Source organism: Polypterus senegalus, chromosome 12, assembly GCF_016835505.1.
Source record: "Polypterus senegalus isolate Bchr_013 chromosome 12, ASM1683550v1, whole genome shotgun sequence".
Taxonomy (NCBI): Eukaryota; Metazoa; Chordata; class Cladistia; order Polypteriformes; family Polypteridae; genus Polypterus; species Polypterus senegalus.
Window position 1 is genome coordinate 39,394,656 of NC_053165.1, and position 19,363 is coordinate 39,414,018.

General features: G+C 37.6%; 1 protein-coding gene across 1 annotated transcript in view; it reads left to right on the top strand.

Moving 5' to 3' along the window:
- Nucleotides 1–2,059: 2,059 nt before the first annotated feature.
- zgc:77375 (uncharacterized protein LOC402927 homolog) overlaps nucleotides 2,060–19,363 on the top strand; it is a 24,199-nt gene continuing 6,895 nt past the window's right edge. Inside the window, exons 1-6 of the mRNA XM_039770899.1 lie at nucleotides 2,060–2,490; nucleotides 3,948–4,151; nucleotides 9,665–9,777; nucleotides 11,264–11,357; nucleotides 13,064–13,097; nucleotides 13,551–13,725. Of these exons, the coding sequence (XP_039626833.1) occupies nucleotides 2,380–2,490; nucleotides 3,948–4,151; nucleotides 9,665–9,777; nucleotides 11,264–11,357; nucleotides 13,064–13,097; nucleotides 13,551–13,725 (731 nt within the window). The 5' untranslated portion in view covers nucleotides 2,060–2,379. The remainder of the gene's footprint in view (nucleotides 2,491–3,947; nucleotides 4,152–9,664; nucleotides 9,778–11,263; nucleotides 11,358–13,063; nucleotides 13,098–13,550; nucleotides 13,726–19,363) is intronic.

The window sequence follows — 19,363 nt, forward strand, 5'->3', positions numbered from 1 at the left end:
GAAAATTAAAAAGGCTATGAAGCCACATGTTGGTACATGGCATTGGCATTCATTTTCCTAATTTTTGTATTTTACCATAGATACCATTTTTGCAGTCATAGAGCAAAGATACACTAATGTCACAATGGTAAAAATGACAATTTTTCTCTTTTGGCATGTATGTGATTTTGGAGTGTTCAAATTTATTTTGCAAGTGATTCAAATCCGAAATGAGTGTCTTACCATTGCCTATCCAGAATATGCAGAATTAAGAAAAATTCATCAGACGAACACAACCTCATAAACATAAATACCAGCTACATGTGGCCAGCTGACTTCAAATTGTTTACCGTGCAAGACATCTGCAAATTGGTAAGCCTACGATGGCAAATGCTCAAGAATGACCGGAGTGTAATCATCACTACTGAAGAATCTCGGGGAGAAAAATACTTTTGAGGTGCGACATTGCAGAAAATGTGTAGCAATTTAGCTGTGTTGGTAGACTTTTTTTTTTTTTGCGTTTCACATTTTTTCCCTAAAAAAATATCAATTTTACATCACACAAGGGAGAAGTTCTCATTAAATGTCAACTTAAAATAAAGTCATTTTAAGGGTAGCCTTTCATCGGCCAGTATGCCATGAAATTTACAATGATAGAGCCCAATCATGCAATAATTTTACTATACTGCCCCATAAACAATAACAATATAGATTTAACTAAACTAAAAAGCCTAATATAATCACAAAATTCAGCAAAATTGACATATAATGATTATCTCTGAGGATTTACCCATATGTCCTGTTTACAGTCTCCTTGCTAACGCATAGAATGAAATATCACCATCCAGACAATGAATGGTGTCAGTTTTTTCAGCAAGTCATCAACTATGGACAGCTTTTTAGCATGCCAGGAGAGGATTTAAAGAGATTAATCATAAAGTCATTGGTGGTGGTAAACTATAGAACATGGCATTTGTGAATTTTAATCTTAATTTAAATGTTAGCATATTTGAGAAATGCTTATACTTTTGAATTAAATCACTCTCTAGCAATGCATTCAAAGTCTACAGTTGCAATCCTGTTGCTGAGCTGACCATTTAATTTTAATTTGGTGCAATTATGTCTCCGATGCTAAAACGGTTTGAGAAATATTGTTATTGAGTATCAGTGTTATAGCCTAACTTTTTTGCCCCCCAACAACCCCCCTAACAAACCCCTGGTTATGATGGGTCTGTATACAATGCATACATAATGCATTGTATATATAATGATTATGTCGTTTTGTAGAATTACGTTATTTTAGGAATCAATTGAAGTTGTCATCACAACGTCTGTCACGTCTCAAGTTCCTGACACACTTGGTCAGTTAAAAAGGGCATGTGAAATAGCTAAGGTAGGCATGCAGGAGGAGTGATGCAGCAGTGTTTTATTTCGCATTCAGTTTCATATGTATTTCTATTGTTTGTAATGCCTAATGTGCTTAATGTTAAGCCATTTTTTTTCAGTTTTGCATTTTTCCCAAAAAATGTATTTTCTGATTCGCTAAGAAATGCATTATTGTGAGGACTGTGTAGAAATATGTATAGTATGTTAATTAAATGTATCGCTTCCTCCACGGCAAGGATATCGGGGGGCGGGGTGTTTATGAGCCGGCAGGAATGTACCTTGTCTAAAGCGACATTATTTGACGTGTCGGCCCAATATAGCAGCTTTTCGAATCGTTGTGTACTTAGTTGTCAAATTTTGGGACACACGACAAATGCGAAAACGCAGCAGTTAGTGTCTATGAAGCTCCATTTACGCGTTTTAATTTATTTCATTATTGCTTGACTTGATAAATTGTAGGTAAAATGGGGAGGGTATGTTAACGTTTAAATAGTTTATAAAAGCTTGCTCGATAAGAAAAAAACTGATGAAAATAAAAAAAAATAAATGATATATCCTGTGTCCACGTTTCAGTATAATGCAGGTAATTATTTTACACATATATAATGAATGCAGCACAGTGTGTATCGGCCATTGTTACTGTCACACCAAGTACCGCTGTCTATCACTTGAAATGTGCTCATGCCGTACGCACATGTTTATATCCTTGGAGCTTACTGCAGTGCCCTCACTATTCCCATCTCTCACAGTGTGCTGTGGCGTGAACTCCTGCTTATCAATCCGTAGCGTATGGGGGTCTGGTTACGCCACTCCGCCCCACTTCGGTCATCACGTCACCAACCTCTCCCCCTCCCACCTCTTCACACACTTTATGTACAAAGGCGGTGAGGGAGGTTGGCCTACTGGTGACTAAACGTCTTCTAGGTGCTTCTTCAGCTATAAGCATCGAGTTGCTCCCCAGTCAAAGCGCAACTTTCTCCTGGTGTTTGTCGATAGTAGCGGCTGACTTCCAACATGAAGGGCTTCAGGCCTTTATGGAGGCCGCTGAACACGCTGTGTAGTCGAATAGCAAGAGAACCTGGGCACCGACGCTGCGGACAGTGTGGGGCGGCTGCAGAGAGTGCAGTAAGTCTTTCGCTGAGCGGTCGACGAACATGCCTGAGTTGCGCATGCGTCTATACGTGTAGCTACGGTTGGGGGAGGGGCGGGACACTAGGGTAGCTAATGCAAGCGGTTTATTGACAGCTTTGTAAAATGTTACTGATGTCGGAGGACCGAAGTTGTTTGAGAAGCGATTAGCAGTCGCATTTCGCAAGTGCGTGTCGTGCAACAGGTGAAGGTTTAGCTCAAAGACATACTGAAGAATTCAGTGTTGTAAAAAAGTGGATCCATCATTCGATCTATAGCTAATGTATATGTTCAAGAGAATCGATGAGTGACTTTCGAATTTAATATGTCCGACAAAAAGTTAGACGGATCGCTTAACATCTGGATTAGAAGTACAGTTTAGAGAAATTTAAGTGTATCAATGTGCAAACCCAATTAAAAGTTTTGTAAATGTATCCACTGTGCATGAAGAATGATGATGTGTGTTTTTAGACCCTGTGGTGTCTAACTAATGCAAATACTATGTCTGTGTAATGTATACATATTACTTATGTCGCCAGCATATCCATCCATTTTCCAAAACCGTTTATCCTGAGCACGGTCGCATTGAAGATGGAGTAAGTTCAGAAGTGTATATGGACCTAAACGGTTATATTCAATTTGATGTTTTTGGTGCGTTCCCCAAGTAAAGATCATTGTTGGATAGTCATTTCCGTTAGCACTGGTCGCAGCGCCAAAGCAAAGTAACGCTAGAGTTTGAATTAAAAAAAATAGCTGCATTGAGGCAGACGTGCACTAGCGATGCTGTAAACATGTTACATAATTGAAGCCTCAATGACAGCCTGTAGCTTTGGTGTATTAGATTGTAGGTGCAGAAAAGTCGCATTTCAATGAATTTCGATCAATTTTACACATTTTTTTTTTTTTTTGCCCTGGAAAAAGCCCGATAGATTAGGAGCGCATTCGAGAAGAATTGGCAATTTATTTTTGGTTTTATTTTTAAGAAAATGTTTAACATTATGTGTCATTAACCCTTTTTTTTTAACACAAATGGCTTTCTGAGAACTGGAGCCTATTCTGCCAGTATTGTGAACATGCACACGAGACCAATCTAGAGTCATCAGTCAAGTAAAAAAAATTGTAAACGATCACATGAAAGGATGGTTTAAAAAGCAAGTTTTTGTTTGCAAAATCCGCAGAGGGAGTGAACAGGAGTTCTGATTTTAGTCACCGTTTGTCTGAGCTGTAAACATTATACAAGTGTGGTAATTAATACCATGTCTGTAGTGTTGAGACTTTGTTCTTCTGTAACGTTAATTATGGAATAATACTGCTAATTCTAAAATACATTTTAAAAAGAAGGCTAATTTACTGGGACAACTCTAAAAATGGACACTCTTTTTCATTAATACCAGTGCATTTGTCGCTTTCTCCTAAATTGTGGTTTGTTCTTTTTTTTGCCATTTTACTCCCAGTTGCAGCCCAGCTTTGGCCTACTCTTTGATATAGATGGTGTACTAGTCAGAGGAAAAACTCCTCTCCCAGCAGCGAAGAAGGCCTTTCAAAAGTTAGTGGACACACGGGGCCAGTTCCTTGTTCCAGTGGTGTTTGTAACCAATGCAGGAAACTGCCTTCGTCAGACAAAGGCAGATCAGTTGTCTGAAATCCTGGGAGTGAAGGTGAGTCGTATGATCTTCATGGTAAGGTTCTTATGCTTTAGCAGCCGACTAAAATTGTATGTACAGTGTCCATATATTCTACATTACTTGCTGCTCAAAAGCATTAAGATTGCACAGAACTTTGTGATCATTCTTACTTTATACAGAATTAGCACAAAAAATATTAATTGCAGCTGTTTTGTGTGTTCATTTAGCTATGATCACTATCCAGGAGTTGCCATGAATCATTTAAAATTTATACGTTTTGCAAATAATAATGCTGTGTTTGTATATGTTTTTTGAACAGAATTTTACCTTGATGAAATTGTAGTAAATGTTGAAAGTATTGACTATATTTTACCCAAAAAAATGTAAAAATGGGTATTAAATCTAAATATTCTGCAAATATTTAGATACAAAATGTATAAAAAAATAAGAAAAATATCTAAATGTTATACTCCTCCCCTTGTTACTTAAGGCTTGTAAATATATAACCAATCATATATTGAATACATTAAATTTAGTTATGTCTTGATATAATTTGCCTTATAAGTGATAAAATGCAGTAATCTTAGCACAAGCCTTGGTGTGTTAACAGAAACGATGGTGAAGTTTGAGTTCATTATTCTAATCGTAGAGTGTAATATTTTTAACCCTTCAAACTGTTTGTGTCATTCCTGCCTGGTCAGTCTTTTGTGCAGAGTTTGTGGTTGTTTGTTTTTTTAAACCCGGTCATTGATTTCTTTTGATAGTTTAAAGTAGATATGACACAAAAAGATACTTCAATTAAGTACCAGAGTTCCAAAAACACAACACCAGCTTTTTTACAGTATCAGTAGTACCAAGAAGGTCAGTACTGCACTCATGCATTACTGCAAGTAGGAGAATTACTTTGGAGGACGCAATAATGCATGAGGAAAAAAGTGAGTACAAAAAATTCATACAAAAATGGACCACAACAGTATTGCTACAGCTCCACTTCAACACATGTTGAAAAGAGAATCGTCAGAAGTCCTGTCTGGAAATGTTTTGTTTTCGTGCTGGAGAATTTTAGTGTACGAGTCCAAAATTGTACTTGACATGTATTAAAAAAAACAAAAAAAAAAAACACATACACAGGGTTGTGTTATTGCCACTTTTACCTCATTATGGAATTAGTTCAAAAACAGATTTGTGTGTGCTTTGAAAGCAAAAAAGCATTACCTGTCAAATTAGGTTGTAATCATTTAACTTGTATTGTCATGCACTTTTAATAGGAGATGAAAAGATAATGAGATTAATTGCTTTTAATAGTGGCCTACACAGTTTTGATAAATGAACAGAGGTTTTTACATTTATTCTCTGATTTGTAATGAGCACATCTACAAATGTCTATCCATCCAAGCATCCAGTTCGCCTCACACAAATAAAACATGGATGCAAGACTCAAATAAAGTGCCTCTTTTCCTTGTTTACTCTGCTAATGGCACAAGTTGCTCCATTTGTTAATACCAAAATAAAATTTATTTAGTGTTTCAATGAGTGAAAGGACAAGGCACATCTTTCTAGTGACTAACAGAATTAGTGTTTCAGAGAGGTGTAATTGCGGAAACATGAAGTTAGTAGAACAAATTAAGCCGCATACTTTGTTTATGAATCTAGAAACACTGAATTTATGTTGTTAGGCATTTGAAGGTAAACTACCATTCATTAGTATAACTTGTGAGTGAAAGCACATCATGTATTTGAATGTTACATTGAAGAATGTAATGCTGCCCTCACAGTTATAAACTTTTTGAGTACCGGTAAAGACAGCCCAAGTAATTTTCAAATTCTATATTTTTACAAAGGCATAAGTGATAAAAAGTGCAGCCACTCATAAAAAGGATTAAATAAAGGACTAATTAAAACTGAAAAGTTTGAATTCGCACAGGAATCATTAATGTTGGGACAAATTTGTTTAAAAAAAAAAGACAAAAACTTGGAAAATTAAAGCACCATGAGTTTCTGACATTTGGAATTTGAGTTAATTTGATTCATCTGTTAAATATTTTTTCTAACAAGCTAATGTTGCAAATATTAAATCTTTTAATAGTAAATGTTACAAGCTTAACAGATTGCTTCGTTGACAAACCAGACTTAAGGCTGTTTTAAAAACAACATGCTTTTATAGAGTTTGTTTAAATGAAAGTATTCTTAATTTTCTTAGAATTTCCTTATTCAACAGTACATTATGTGACTTTTTATATTTAGTATGGATTTTAAGCAGTATTTTTCAGTTAGTCAACAGAACATATCAGAATAAGTTTAGAATGTGCACATGTGAAGATAAATCAAGTAGTTCATGAGATAATCATTCTGTATTAACCCTATACTAAAATCCTCCCAATATTATAAACTCCCCCTTTGCTATATTTGGAGAATCATAACATCAGCCACACATTAAAGTTGAAGAATACTTGATTACTTAAATAACATTTAGGTAAGTACTTGATGGATATTCCAGTATTTTAAAACTGTTGTTACTGCTAATATATAGTATTACAGAAATTGCACAATATTGCTAACTTAAATTGTAGCACTTTGATCAAAAGCCATTGAATGGTATTTCTGTTTTTGCTGTTGTATTGGAAGATGTTGTGTACTGTAAAATTTAACTGGTAGTGGTATCGGTTACAAAAATTTCAGTGGTATTCAGTATATCATTAGTTCAAAGACATTCTCTTATGTGGAATGGTAATTCTAAATGGGTCTGGCATGACAACAAAATTTTCAGGGATTCCAAGGCCAGAAAACTGACAAAACCAATTTTTGATACTCTACCAAAGATACATGTACACAAGTCATTCCATATTGTTTTTTAGGTTTTATGCTAGATGATTAAATGCAGTGGGTCTCATATTTAGTTGGGCTATCTGCTTTCATTTGAACATCACAGGTGATTGCACAGTGCTTTGATCAGGTGGTGGTGATGGCACAAGTTACCTCCACAGCAAAAACAGAGAAAGCATATATTAATAGACATTGCAAATCCATGAAGAATATGTAAAGTCTATGTATGTATAGTCTAATAGGAATAGAAAAGGTACATTTTAAAACTTTTTTAATTTTTTATATATATATATATATATATATAAATGATTCATGGTGATATCTAGGCATATCTCTATTAGTAAAGTTGTTGCATTAAAAAAAGAAAGCCAGAGTACCCAGAGAAAACTATTTTAAACACAGAATAATACGTAAACTTAAATTATAAACCCAGCTTGGAATTTAAACCCAGGGCTGCAAAACTGTAAGACAGAAGTGCTAAAAACCTGTGCAACTTATCTGCCTACTGTACTGTAAGGGATTACCAAAAATGAAAGGTGATTATTTCAAATGCATTTCTCACTCATCCAGAATGTGTTGGATTATTAGCAAGTAGAGCCCTCTCTTGTTTTTCTTAGTTTTGGAGAAGAAAAAAATTACACTGCTTAAAAAGTTAAGGGAACACTTAACCATCACAGTCTAACACCAAGTCAGTGAAGTTTCAGGGATATCAGTCTGTACAGCATAAGCGATTGTGAATCCACTTCACCTGCTTTAATGCAAATGAAAGTGACAACAGATACACTAGAGACGCAACGGCAAGACAACCCCCCAAAAAGGAAATGGTTTTGCAGATGGTGCACACAGGCAATTGTTCTCTCCTTGTCTTTCCTGACTGATTCTTCTCTAGTTTTGCACTTTGCTAGTGTTCTTGTCACAACTGGTAGCATGAGGCAGTACCTGCAGCCGTTTCAGGTAGAACAAGCAGTCCTGCTCCTCCAGGATGGCACATCCATACGTCCCATCGTACGAAGGTTTGCTGTGTCTCCTAGTTAGCCCGTTCTCGAAAGTATGGAGGAGATACCAGGGGACGGGCCATTACACAAAGAGAGCAGGACAGGGCCATAGAAGGGCTTCAGCCCATCAGTATCTGCTCCTTTGAGCAAAGAGGTACAGGAGGAGCACTAACAGAACCCAGAAAATGACCCCAACTGGCTACTGGATGTGCGGGTTTCTGCCCAAACTTTCAAGAAAAGACTCCATGAAGGCCCAACGTCCTCTAGTGAGACCTGTGCTCATAGCATATCAACTCACTGATTTCCTGATCCAGGTCTGGCAGGAGATCCCTCAGATCACCTTCCACTGTCTCATCAGGAGCATGCCCAGGCATTGTCAGGAGTGCATACAGGCACTTGGGTGCCATATACACTACTGAGTCACATTATGAGCTGCCATGATTAAACCATGATGAAATAAATGCAAGTTGGATCAGACTGTGATTTCAATTTTTGTCTTTGATTTTTCAGTGTAATGTTGAATCCAGACCTCCGTGGGTCGGTTATTTTGGTTTTCGTTGCTGCCGTTGCATCATTTTGTTCTCATTGAATTATACAGTATTACTTGGTAAAGTTTTTCTGCTTGGTTATTTCATTCATACAGGTGTGATGTGCGATTTAAGTGTCCCCGTTATTTCTTTCAGCAGTGTACTATTTGGCCTTTTATTTTTCGTAACACTGATGCTTCATATTGCCTGACACCAAGTCTGCATATAGAAAGTTTGTTTTTAATTTCTATTACTGTTTTAATACTTGAAATAATCCTAGCCAATGTATTACACAGAAATGTTTTATATATCATAGTCAGCATGGCATTTGATAATATTCTTTCAGGCTAATCTGGAAAAAGCAGCAACTGTGGTGGTGTTGCATTTCCATAAGATAAGTGTCAGAGGTCTCTTTAAGGAGTGTTGGCCTTTCTAGATTTGTGTTTTAGTGAGTTGACCTTTGTCTTCAGTTTGGCTTGGACAATGCTAAGTGCTGTAGACAGCAGACTTTGTAAGATTTGTCTTCTGACAAGTTTACATGGATTTGGTTGGAAAATTATTCATAAGAAATTATTTATAAGGGCTTTTCAGTGAATTAACGCTTGGTTTACAAGCAATTTGATTGTTTCTTCCACAAGTTTTGCAGTCTGACCAAGAATGGATTGGCTCCCACTTACTTTATGTTAAATGGTTGTAGTATCCTTGGAATTTTCTGCCAGTAGAAAATGTCTGTGATTACAAAAGTGGCCAGGTCAATTAGGCAAGAGTTATTCAGCTGTCTGAACTGTTCAGTTGGTATTAGGAAGTCTTGAGAGAAGATATGCAAGTGCTACATTTATCTGGTGACTAGTTCTTTCAAAAATCTTGTTTTGTCAACAAGTTCCATGTCAAAGTATTTGTCTTAGTTGGTAATGGAGTTAATTGGCAAATAACGCACTCTATATTTTAAATTTTTATAATGCATGATTTGAATGATGAACTCAAATTAATTTTTCCTGCCTGGCTTTACCCAATGCACTCCTTATTTTAGCCAGTAAATGGGTAAGTGTTTTCTATCTACATGTGTCAAAGATAAATAGATGGACAGATACAGTACCTCTCAGCTGTACTGGTCACACTCTTCACTTTTTAGTATTTAATCTTTAAAGTTCTCTGTATATTTTTGTGTGTGTATGTTTTTTGTTTTTTTTTCCCCCCTTAGATCTCGCAGAATCAAGTGGTGATGTCACACAGCCCTTTACGAATGTTTAGAAAATACCACAAGAAAAGTGTTCTTGTCTCTGGACAAGGACCAGTTCTCGATATTGCGAAGAAGTATCCTTTATAAGATGTGTTTTCTTTCCAATCAGTTTGTTTCTTGAAAACTTTCAAAAATATAAACATTAAAAGCAGGTTTCACTCCCTCTGCCCAAAGAAATCTCACTGTGGAGCATTGTTCAACAATGGTGCAGTCTAGCAGCAAGTGCGTCCATGTTCATTTGACTTTGGCTTTAACTAAACTAATGGCAGAGTGTTGAGCTGTGCGTGTTCGAACCATTCAGAAGTCATCGCAAATTTGTTGTATCATGTCAGCTTCTTTCCGTTGCAGGTACCGCTTAATTTTCAAGTTGCCTTTATTTTTTGATTTACCCTCTTGTTAAGCTGTAGAGTATTAAAATGTTTTAAATAATATACAGCTCCTTTTCCAGCAGGTGAGTACGTCTTAACACCAATGAAGCTGCTAAACTATCCAGACTTCACACCTGTAGCACCATGAAACATAATTAAAGGTGCTATGCATCCTTTTCATTTAGTTGCCTGCTGTTGCGTGTGAACATGATGTGATTTTTGAGAAGGCAATGTTTTACTTTTTGTTTAAATGTAATCTGTGCTTTAACTCTACATTTTGGAATTGATTAGATGTGGCTATACTATGCAGTTGTGTTCATACAGTCCAAGCAGGTGTGCCTAGGGGTGTTTCTGCTGTGCAGAACAGGATAAAAATGCCATTATGACATTTAATTTTAATTGAGTGGCCTGCAGGGGCATTTCCTCCCAGGAAGGGAAAAAAGGAAAAGGTGATTTCTGCTTTGCTTGTTTGTTTTGCGTTCAAGCTCTGCTTTGTATTTCCTACCTGAATGGTTAGATCACTTACTTTGTTTGCTCTTCTCTTTTTTTCCCCCACTTATGTGCTAGTTTGTTATGCTTAATTTATTTATTTTTTGCTGTCCTGTCCTATGGTTATTAAAAAGTCAATAGCAGATGTGAGAGCTTTTATTGATTGATCTTTTATATGGCTGCCACACAAGTGTCAGTTTTCAGGCTGTACATGCTCTTTTCAGGCTGAGTGTACTTAAAAACCCATACTGCTGAAAGCAGATATCTTGCTTTGAAAACTTTGGTAATTTTTTTTTTTTTTTTTTTGGAATAGATATTGAAGCTATTTATGGCTTGAAGTCCTGCTATACATATATGACCATATTTGGTTGATGCACATTCTAACCAAAATATACTGCAGCAAATTAATTTTAAGCTCTCAGAACCTCAATGTCATGTTAAAGTTAACAGTAAAAAGTTAAGTTTGCACTAAGAATGTCTGCAGCTGTAAATTAACTTACTTTGACTTTTAAAATGTCACAAATTAATTCCTCTGACTTCAGTGCATTGGCATTAAGGAAAAAAAAAGCTAGTTGAGTTAATAGCAGATGCTGTTTGGTGATTTTTTTTTTTCTTTCCTTTAGCTCAAATGTGTGTTTGTCTGGCAGCTTGATAGACACTATCTTGTGTAATACCTACTTGTCCTTGACTTGGCTGTCTCCAGTTTGGGTTTTACCAAGGTTATCACAATAGACATGTTGCGGGAGGCCTTTCCTTTGCTTGACATGGTTGACCACAACAGAAGACCAAAGATATTGGTAAGTGCCAAATTTGAACCAGTGGTGTTCATTGGAATATTCCAATACCAGTGATATTCAAATTTGGACCAGTTCAACCATTAGATAGTTACAGCAGAAACAACAGTAATTCTGAATTCAGCTTCAGTACATGAAGTATTGTGAAGTGATATGAAGTAAGTTTGGTATAAAGTAAAAAAATAAATAAATCACGCATAGTCAAAATAACTTGGTGTATCAAAATTATTATTACTGCACTAGCCAACCCGCGGCGTACCATACGCCGCATAATCAGTCCGTTTTTTTAATGATTTTTAAGCACAGGGAGAAAATTAACATTGGAAAAATCGGTAATGTAATAAATCAGCAAGAAAAGCAACATTGTAACTGCACGGAACGAACCAACACACAATCGTCCGTGACTGAAAACTGGCGGACTGCCTTCACGCCTTCTCCTGCCAGACGGAGGGATGGGAGTTGCACGGCACTCAGTCACGGAGTGTGGAACGGGAGGAGAGAAGGACGTCCATTCAGCTCCCTCCGTCATGCTAGTCTGCTGATTTCTCATTGAGTATGCACTGCCCGCTCATGTGCCCACCTCCAACTCGTCACTTGAGTCATTGTCATCTTTGCACAGTCCAGAAGCACCTGTGACTCACGTAGACGTTTCATTGCTTTGTGCGGTTTTGGCTGCTTTTCTATATACAATCCACCAAGACACCTGACCACGGTAGTAGCGAGGTGGGAGGGGGGTGTGTACAAAGGGTAGGGACGAAAACAGTGGGAGCGTATGAGTTGCACTTAGTGGGAATTCCACGGTTTGCAGCCCGAATGGGGTTCAACGGCTTACCCACGCCTAGACACACGCTCAATCTCATGCATAATTATTTATTGAATGCTAAACACTTCTGGAAAGACACGGTTGTCTAAAACGGGTTGGTGTAAGAATACAACAGTAAGTGAATGAAAAGATGGAACTATGGAGAGAGCAAAATACAACACAATAGTGAACCCGCGGCATAAAAGCGCGCATAATTATTTATTGATGGTTGAACACTTCTGGAAAGACACAGTTGTCTAAAAAGGGAGGGTTTGAGGATACAACAGTAAGTGAATGAAAAGATGGAACTCTGGAGACAGCAACATATAATTGTCCTTGAGTGAAGAAGACGCATGTTTGTCACGGATGCGAATTGCTGTATGTAGCGTGTAAAACAGTTTGCTATGGTGCACGAGCTCGTGCGTCGTAACTGAAAAGTCGGTTTTTAAAGACTGCTCACTTCATTGTGTTTTAACCCCAGTTGTAAAGGATTGTTTTAAGGATTCCATGGGATACCCCTCGCAAACCGTTTCACACGTTGCATATGGCGACTTACCTCCGCGAGAAACATGCCTCTATGAACAGTCAAGGTGGCTCGGAAGTACATGAGGCCTCCACGACAGACAAATATAAGTAACTCTGTTTTTCTGTGTGCGTCCGTCGAATTAGGCGTGTGGCTCTGCGAGTTGTCGTCGTATCAATTGTCTTGGAGTTGGTGGGCGTGGCTCCTCCCTGCGTGCGCCATAGGTGTCTTACTTGTTGGCAGCTTAGTGAATCCACGCCCTTTCCGGCGTGTTTTCCATGGGTGTCTTGCCTTTCCATGGGTGTCTTGCCTTAGTGAATTATATATATAGATATTAACCTTTGTGATGATTTTTTAAATTTTTTTTTTTTTTTTGCGCTTTAGCCGCCATCTCCAGTGAATCCTCCAAAAGTTGAAGGTGAGTATACATTTATGTGTATATTATTATTAGTTATTTTATTCTGAGCAAAACATTTCATTTTGTACATTTGTTGTGTTAGTCAGAAGACACCCCCAGCACCACAAATCCCAGCCTTTTCATTGATTTACCTGTTCACAAGGCTAAATGGTTAATTATTAATACTGGATTGTTGATGTAGTATGAGATAACTGTTGAACTCTAGCCACAGATACAGTGCAAAATGCCACAGGTATTGTGTTTGGAGCTACACATTTCTGGAAATGTGGCTGTTATTCCTTTCCTTTATTTGCTGTATTTCCTTTCAGCTGTTACCAATTCATTCCATATAGAACTGCAGTCATTTCCCTTTTCTTTCCATCCCTCACCTGTCATTGTTATTCCTTCCTTTACTTTCATTGATACTGGCTGATGCCTTCTAGGGAATTGTGATGTTTTTTCTTCCCCTTTCAGTTGTTGTCCTGTTTGGAGAGCCAATACGATGGGAAACAAACCTGCAGCTAATTGTTGACACATTACTTACAAACGGGAACCTTGGAAGTGCTTTGTGCAATCCCACTTACCCACACATCCCTCTGCTGGCTTGTAACATGGACCTCATGTGGATGGCTGAAGCCCAGTCCCCACGGTATGTCACCTTAAGAGGGATGATTTGTTTCTAATGCTTTGTTATTATGAAAAAAAGTCATATTAGTCCCTTTTCTTTTACTATTTTTTATTCATTGTTTCTGTTTTATGCTAGACGTGCAATATATTAGCAACAAAGAAGGAATGAAAATGAAATATTATTTAATGTGTGAGCACATAAAACATACTTACAAGGTACTTTGTTTGAAGGCTGCTTTAATCTCCTGGTTGCAGGTTCAAAAACCATTTTATCAGCGGCATTTGAATCCCTGCTGTGGTGCAAAATGTCTGTTTTAATTTCCATCAAAAGATTGACCAGTGCTGTAAAATGTACAGCATTACAGAAGTACTAGGGTGTTGTACCCTGTTCGACATTATGAATGTAGTGAGAAGTCACGTAAAATAACACCTTTTATTCGCTAACTAAAAATGATTACAATATGCAAGTTTTTCGAGGCAACTGAAAAGTTGCATATTATAATCTTTTTAGTTAGCCAATAAAAGGTGTCATTTTACGTGACTTCTCACTACAGCGTTACAGATAAACCAAATCTCAAATTTTAGATGCCATCTTGGATGTACACTAGGTGGGTAGATTAGTTCTAGTTTAATTAGGCAATTGCTAACATTTTTCATTATGACCATGCTGCAAAACCTTGATAAAGATATAATTTATTGTAAGAGACTTTTTATAAATTGGTGTTTGTCTTTTAAATGTATGGAAGAAATGGCATTGATATAAAGTAACACAATCATTGCAATAAAACATCAAAACAGTCTACATAAAAATGATCTGAGCCTGAAAAAAAAACATGCTGCAATGTGTATTTTTTCTTTTTTGCTTCTGACAGGGTTTTCATAGTTAGTGTTGGCAGCAAAAATATTCACAATTATTGAATATGGATTGTTTTCTCTTGTTGCATTGACATGCACCAGCCCACTGTCAGAGAAACTAAATATTTTAATGGAATATGTTTTTCTCAGGCTTCATAAAACATTATACTCGCTGCTTCTACTTTTTTGCAATCTTACCACTTGTAGATCAGGCTTAATTATTAAGCTCATAAATATCTAGCTTCTGTTGGATTTCTTCATCTCTTTTGTAGTTAGTATAGTTTTCTTGCCATCTTTTATATTCATATACAGTACCTTTCTTTTCCACCCTGTTTCAGATATTTAAAGCAATAATCATAAAACTATTGCACTGCAATAAATTCCCATTCTGATCCCATATACTTGCCTCACATTATAGTTTCCCCCCAACTTTTTGACAGAGTTGGGGTACTTTTTGTCTGCATAACAAGTGAAAGGAAAATTTGGCATTATTGGGACTTAATCCTAACTGTAACAAAAAACACATTTCTTAAGATTGCAATTCAGTGAGCACTTTGCTAAGAGAGATCATGGGTTTAAAAAGGGGGGGGGGCAGTGATGTAACCATGACAAACAGGATTAAGCAATTCAAGTTAATAAAGATACTGTTGGATTATAATGCAAGTTGACAGAAATCACAGAAATATATATCTATACTAATAAAAGGCAAAGCCCTCACTGACTCACTCACTGACTGACTCATCACTAATTCTCCAACTTCCCGTGTGGGTGGAAGGCTGAAATTTGGCAGGCTCATTCCTTACAGCTTCCTTACAAAAGTTGGGCAGGTTTCATTTCAAAATTCTACGCGTAATGGTCATAACTGGAAGCTATTTTTCTCCATATACTGTAATGGAGTTGAGCTTGAAAGCCGGGGGGGGGGCGTTGCTTCATGTGACATCATCATGCCTCCCACGTAATTACGTGAACTGACTATCAACGCAGTACGTAGAAAACCAGGAAGAGCTCCAAAAAGCGCTGAGGAAAACATGCATTATATAATTGAGAAGGCAGCAAAACAATAAGAACCGAGCGATTGACATATACAACCATATTCATGAGTGCTGCTATTTCAGAAACAAAGCACGGTGTAAACCTAAACTTTAAATTAAGTTCATAGACAGGCTGCCCCGGCCGTTTGTCATGCCCACGGGTAATGCGGGATACAAGTTTAATGAGAGGACGCAGGATATAAACGAGAGTTTTCATCACTTTGTAACTAAGTTAAAATTGCAGGTCAAGGGCTGTGCTTATGCAAATTCCAAGAGACTGTGTTTGTGGGGGATTGACAGTATCATCTCCCCTCCCATTCACCTCATTTAAGCTGTGAGCTGAGCTCTGCAGCTAGCGCCAATCTTGAGGAACCAACTTTGTGGCGCTGCCACCAAATACTCACAGAAAAATCCCCAAGTTAATACACACGCTGTCTCTAGAGTTTCTCCACACTGAATCCTCCAGGCACTACTTACAAAAGGTTACATTGACAATCGTGTTACGTTATTTTTAAAATGTTTCCTTTTCTTAGCACAAGCACAGCTGAGAATTTTCAATGCATGTGCTCCATAATGCGTTGAAAAAATGCATTTAATCACACTTTGCATTCCAAACAAAGGGGAACTTCTGTCAATGCATGATTTCCTGGTACACCGATTACATTGATCAAGCGCTTCCGATTCATTTTACCCTCGCACCCCATTTCAATTCAGATGCCTCCAATTTCCAGTAAAGGCTCTGCTCTTGCGATGACAAGTAATAAGTCTCAGGGACAGACCCTACAAAACGATGCCATTGATTTCAGGCAAGATTGCTTTTCTCCTGGACAACTATACTTGCATTCTCAAAAGTGAGCTTGCGCAGCTTCATCATATTACAACCGGAGTGCAGCCAGAAACTTAAGTGCCGGGTCTTAGCTAACATTACATTAAGCCGTGGACATCGCAACATCACACAAGAGAGCAGCTCACGTGAACTTACTGAACGATTTACGAGTGATCACTTCCATGCATCAAAGCCGTTCAAAAAACGCATTACACAATTGACAAGGTGATGGCTTTATATGACGTTCATTTATAAAGCAGCGGAGGCTGTGTGAAGGCAGCTACACAAAAAAACAGCAGAGCGCCACGCTCTGAATGTATTCCTGGCATCACCGTTATACCCTCTGATCTCCCATTTCAATTGAAATGCCTAACATTTCCAGTAAGGCTCTGCTTCGCGATGACAATAAGTCTCAGCGACACACCCTACAAAACGTTGCCATTGATTTGAGGCAACATTGCTTTCCTCCTGGACAAAACTATATGTTGCATTCTCAAAAGTGATATATATATATACACCCCGATATACATTCTGTCAAATAAACGAACCACACACCCTTGCGCAACATGAGAGCTTAGCTGACGTCTGAGGTTCGATTCCCGAGAGTGGGTGCAGTGAGTGTGTACTGCCTGATGAGCCCAGAATTAGGGAAAAGCACGTGCCGCGTACTGTTTGCATTATTTGATAGTAAAACTATTTCAATATATTCAATATATATATATATCAGCGCTTCCATTCATTTACCCTCGCACCCCTTGGTTTTCGGAAGAAGTATGAAAAAATATGAGGTTAACGCAAAAAACAGATCACCAATTGAAGCTTTATGAATAATGGATACTTTATTCGCCATCAATAATTGTTTTGGTAAATCCATACTCGGTGTAATCCTCCTTCCATGTTATAATTTTTCCGCGACTAGCCATGATTAAATGAGCGGTAAAAAGTAAGAGAAGCGAGGTGACTTATTCAGGCAGGCAAGCGACAGCTCAATAGCTCAATTTGGATATAAGTAGGTTCTATTTAGTCGCCAGAAATATCTTTGGTAGGAATGGAAGTTGAATTTAGTCTTTAAATTTCAATGGTGAAGAAAAATGTATGCAATGATGATTAAATTTAACTTACATTCCTACCAAACATATTTCTGTCGACTAAATAAAAATTACTTATATTTAAAATTTAAATATAACTTGAACAGAATCACGATAGTTCATAATACCCGCAGCACTAAGTGCGTAAGATTAGGAGTCATCCGTTTTAACAAGCAGCGTATTGCACTGATACGAAATAGCCTGCCCATTTAATTATTTAGGAATGGATAGATAAATTTAAGATTTTGTACAAATGTTTTAAATTTTTCTTCCTCAATGGATTCTGGCACCCCCAGCAACAGCTGCTTGCACCCCAAAGGAGGTAGAGATAGAGATATGCAGTATAGATAGATAGAGATAGATATATATATATATATATAGATATATATAGATATATATAGATATATATAGATATATAGAGATAGAGATAGAGATAAATAGATGCCAGCAACACTCATGACAATGACAAAACAATTACATTGTCAATCATGTTACGTTATTATTAAAATGTTTCCTTTTCTTTTCATTACTTCTTTAACACACTACTTCTCGCTGAAAAGCGGGTATTTTATTTTATATATATATATATATATATATATATATATATATATATATATATATATATATATATATATATATATATATATATAGAGATATATATATAGAGATGACAGCAACACACATATCAGTGACAAAACAATTACATTAACAAACATCTTACGTTATTTTTACAAACCGGATTCCAAAAAAGTTGGGACACTATACAAATCGTGAATTAAAAATTGAATGTAGAGGTGCCAACTTCTAATATTTTATTCAGAATAGAACATAAATCACGGAACAAAAGTTTAAACTGAGAAAATGTATCATTTTAAGGGAAAAATATGTTGATTCAGAATTTCATGGTGTCAACAAATCCCAAAAAGTTGGGACAAGGCCATTTTCACCACTGTCATCTCTTACAACACTCAACAGGCGTCTGGGGACCGAGGAGACCAGTTTCTCAAGTTTAGAAATAGGAATGCTCTCCCATTCTTGTCTAATACAGGCCTCTAACTGTTCAATCGTCTTGGGCCTTCTTTGTCGCACCTTCTTCTTTATGATGCGCCCAGTGTTCTCTATAGGTGAAAGATCTGGACTGCAGACTGGCCATTTCAGTACCGGATCCTTCTCCCGCAGCCATGATGTTGTGATTGATGCAGAATGTGGTCTGGCATTATCTTGTTGAAAAATGCAGGGTCTTCCCTGAAAGAGATGACGTCTGGATGGGAGCATATGTTGTTCTAGAACCTGAATATATTTTTCTGCATTGATGGTGCCTTTCCAGACATGCAAGCTGCCCATGCCCACGCACTCATGCAACCCCATACCATCAGAGATGCAGGCTTCTGAACTGGCGTTGATAACAACTTGGGTTGTCCTTCTCCTCTTTGGTCCGGATGACATGGCGTCCCAGATTTCCAAAAAGAACTTCGAATCGTGACTCGTCTGACCACAGAACAGTCTTCCATTTTGCCACACTCCATTTTAAATGATCCCTGGCCCAGTGACAGCGCCTGAGCTTGTGGATCTTGCTTAGAAATGGCTTCTTCTTTGCACTGTAGAGTTTCAGCTGGCAGCGGCGGATGGCACGGTGGATTGTGTTCACTGACAATGGTTTCTGGAAGTATTCCTGAGCCCATTCTGTGATTTCCTTTACAGTAGCATTCCTGTTTGTGGTGCAGTGTCGTTTAAGGGCCCGGAGATCACGGGCATCCAGTATGGTTTTACTGGCCTTGACCCTTACGCACAGAGATTGTTCCAGATTCTCTGAATCTGTTCCAGATTCTCTGAATCATTCGGATGATGTTATGCACAGTT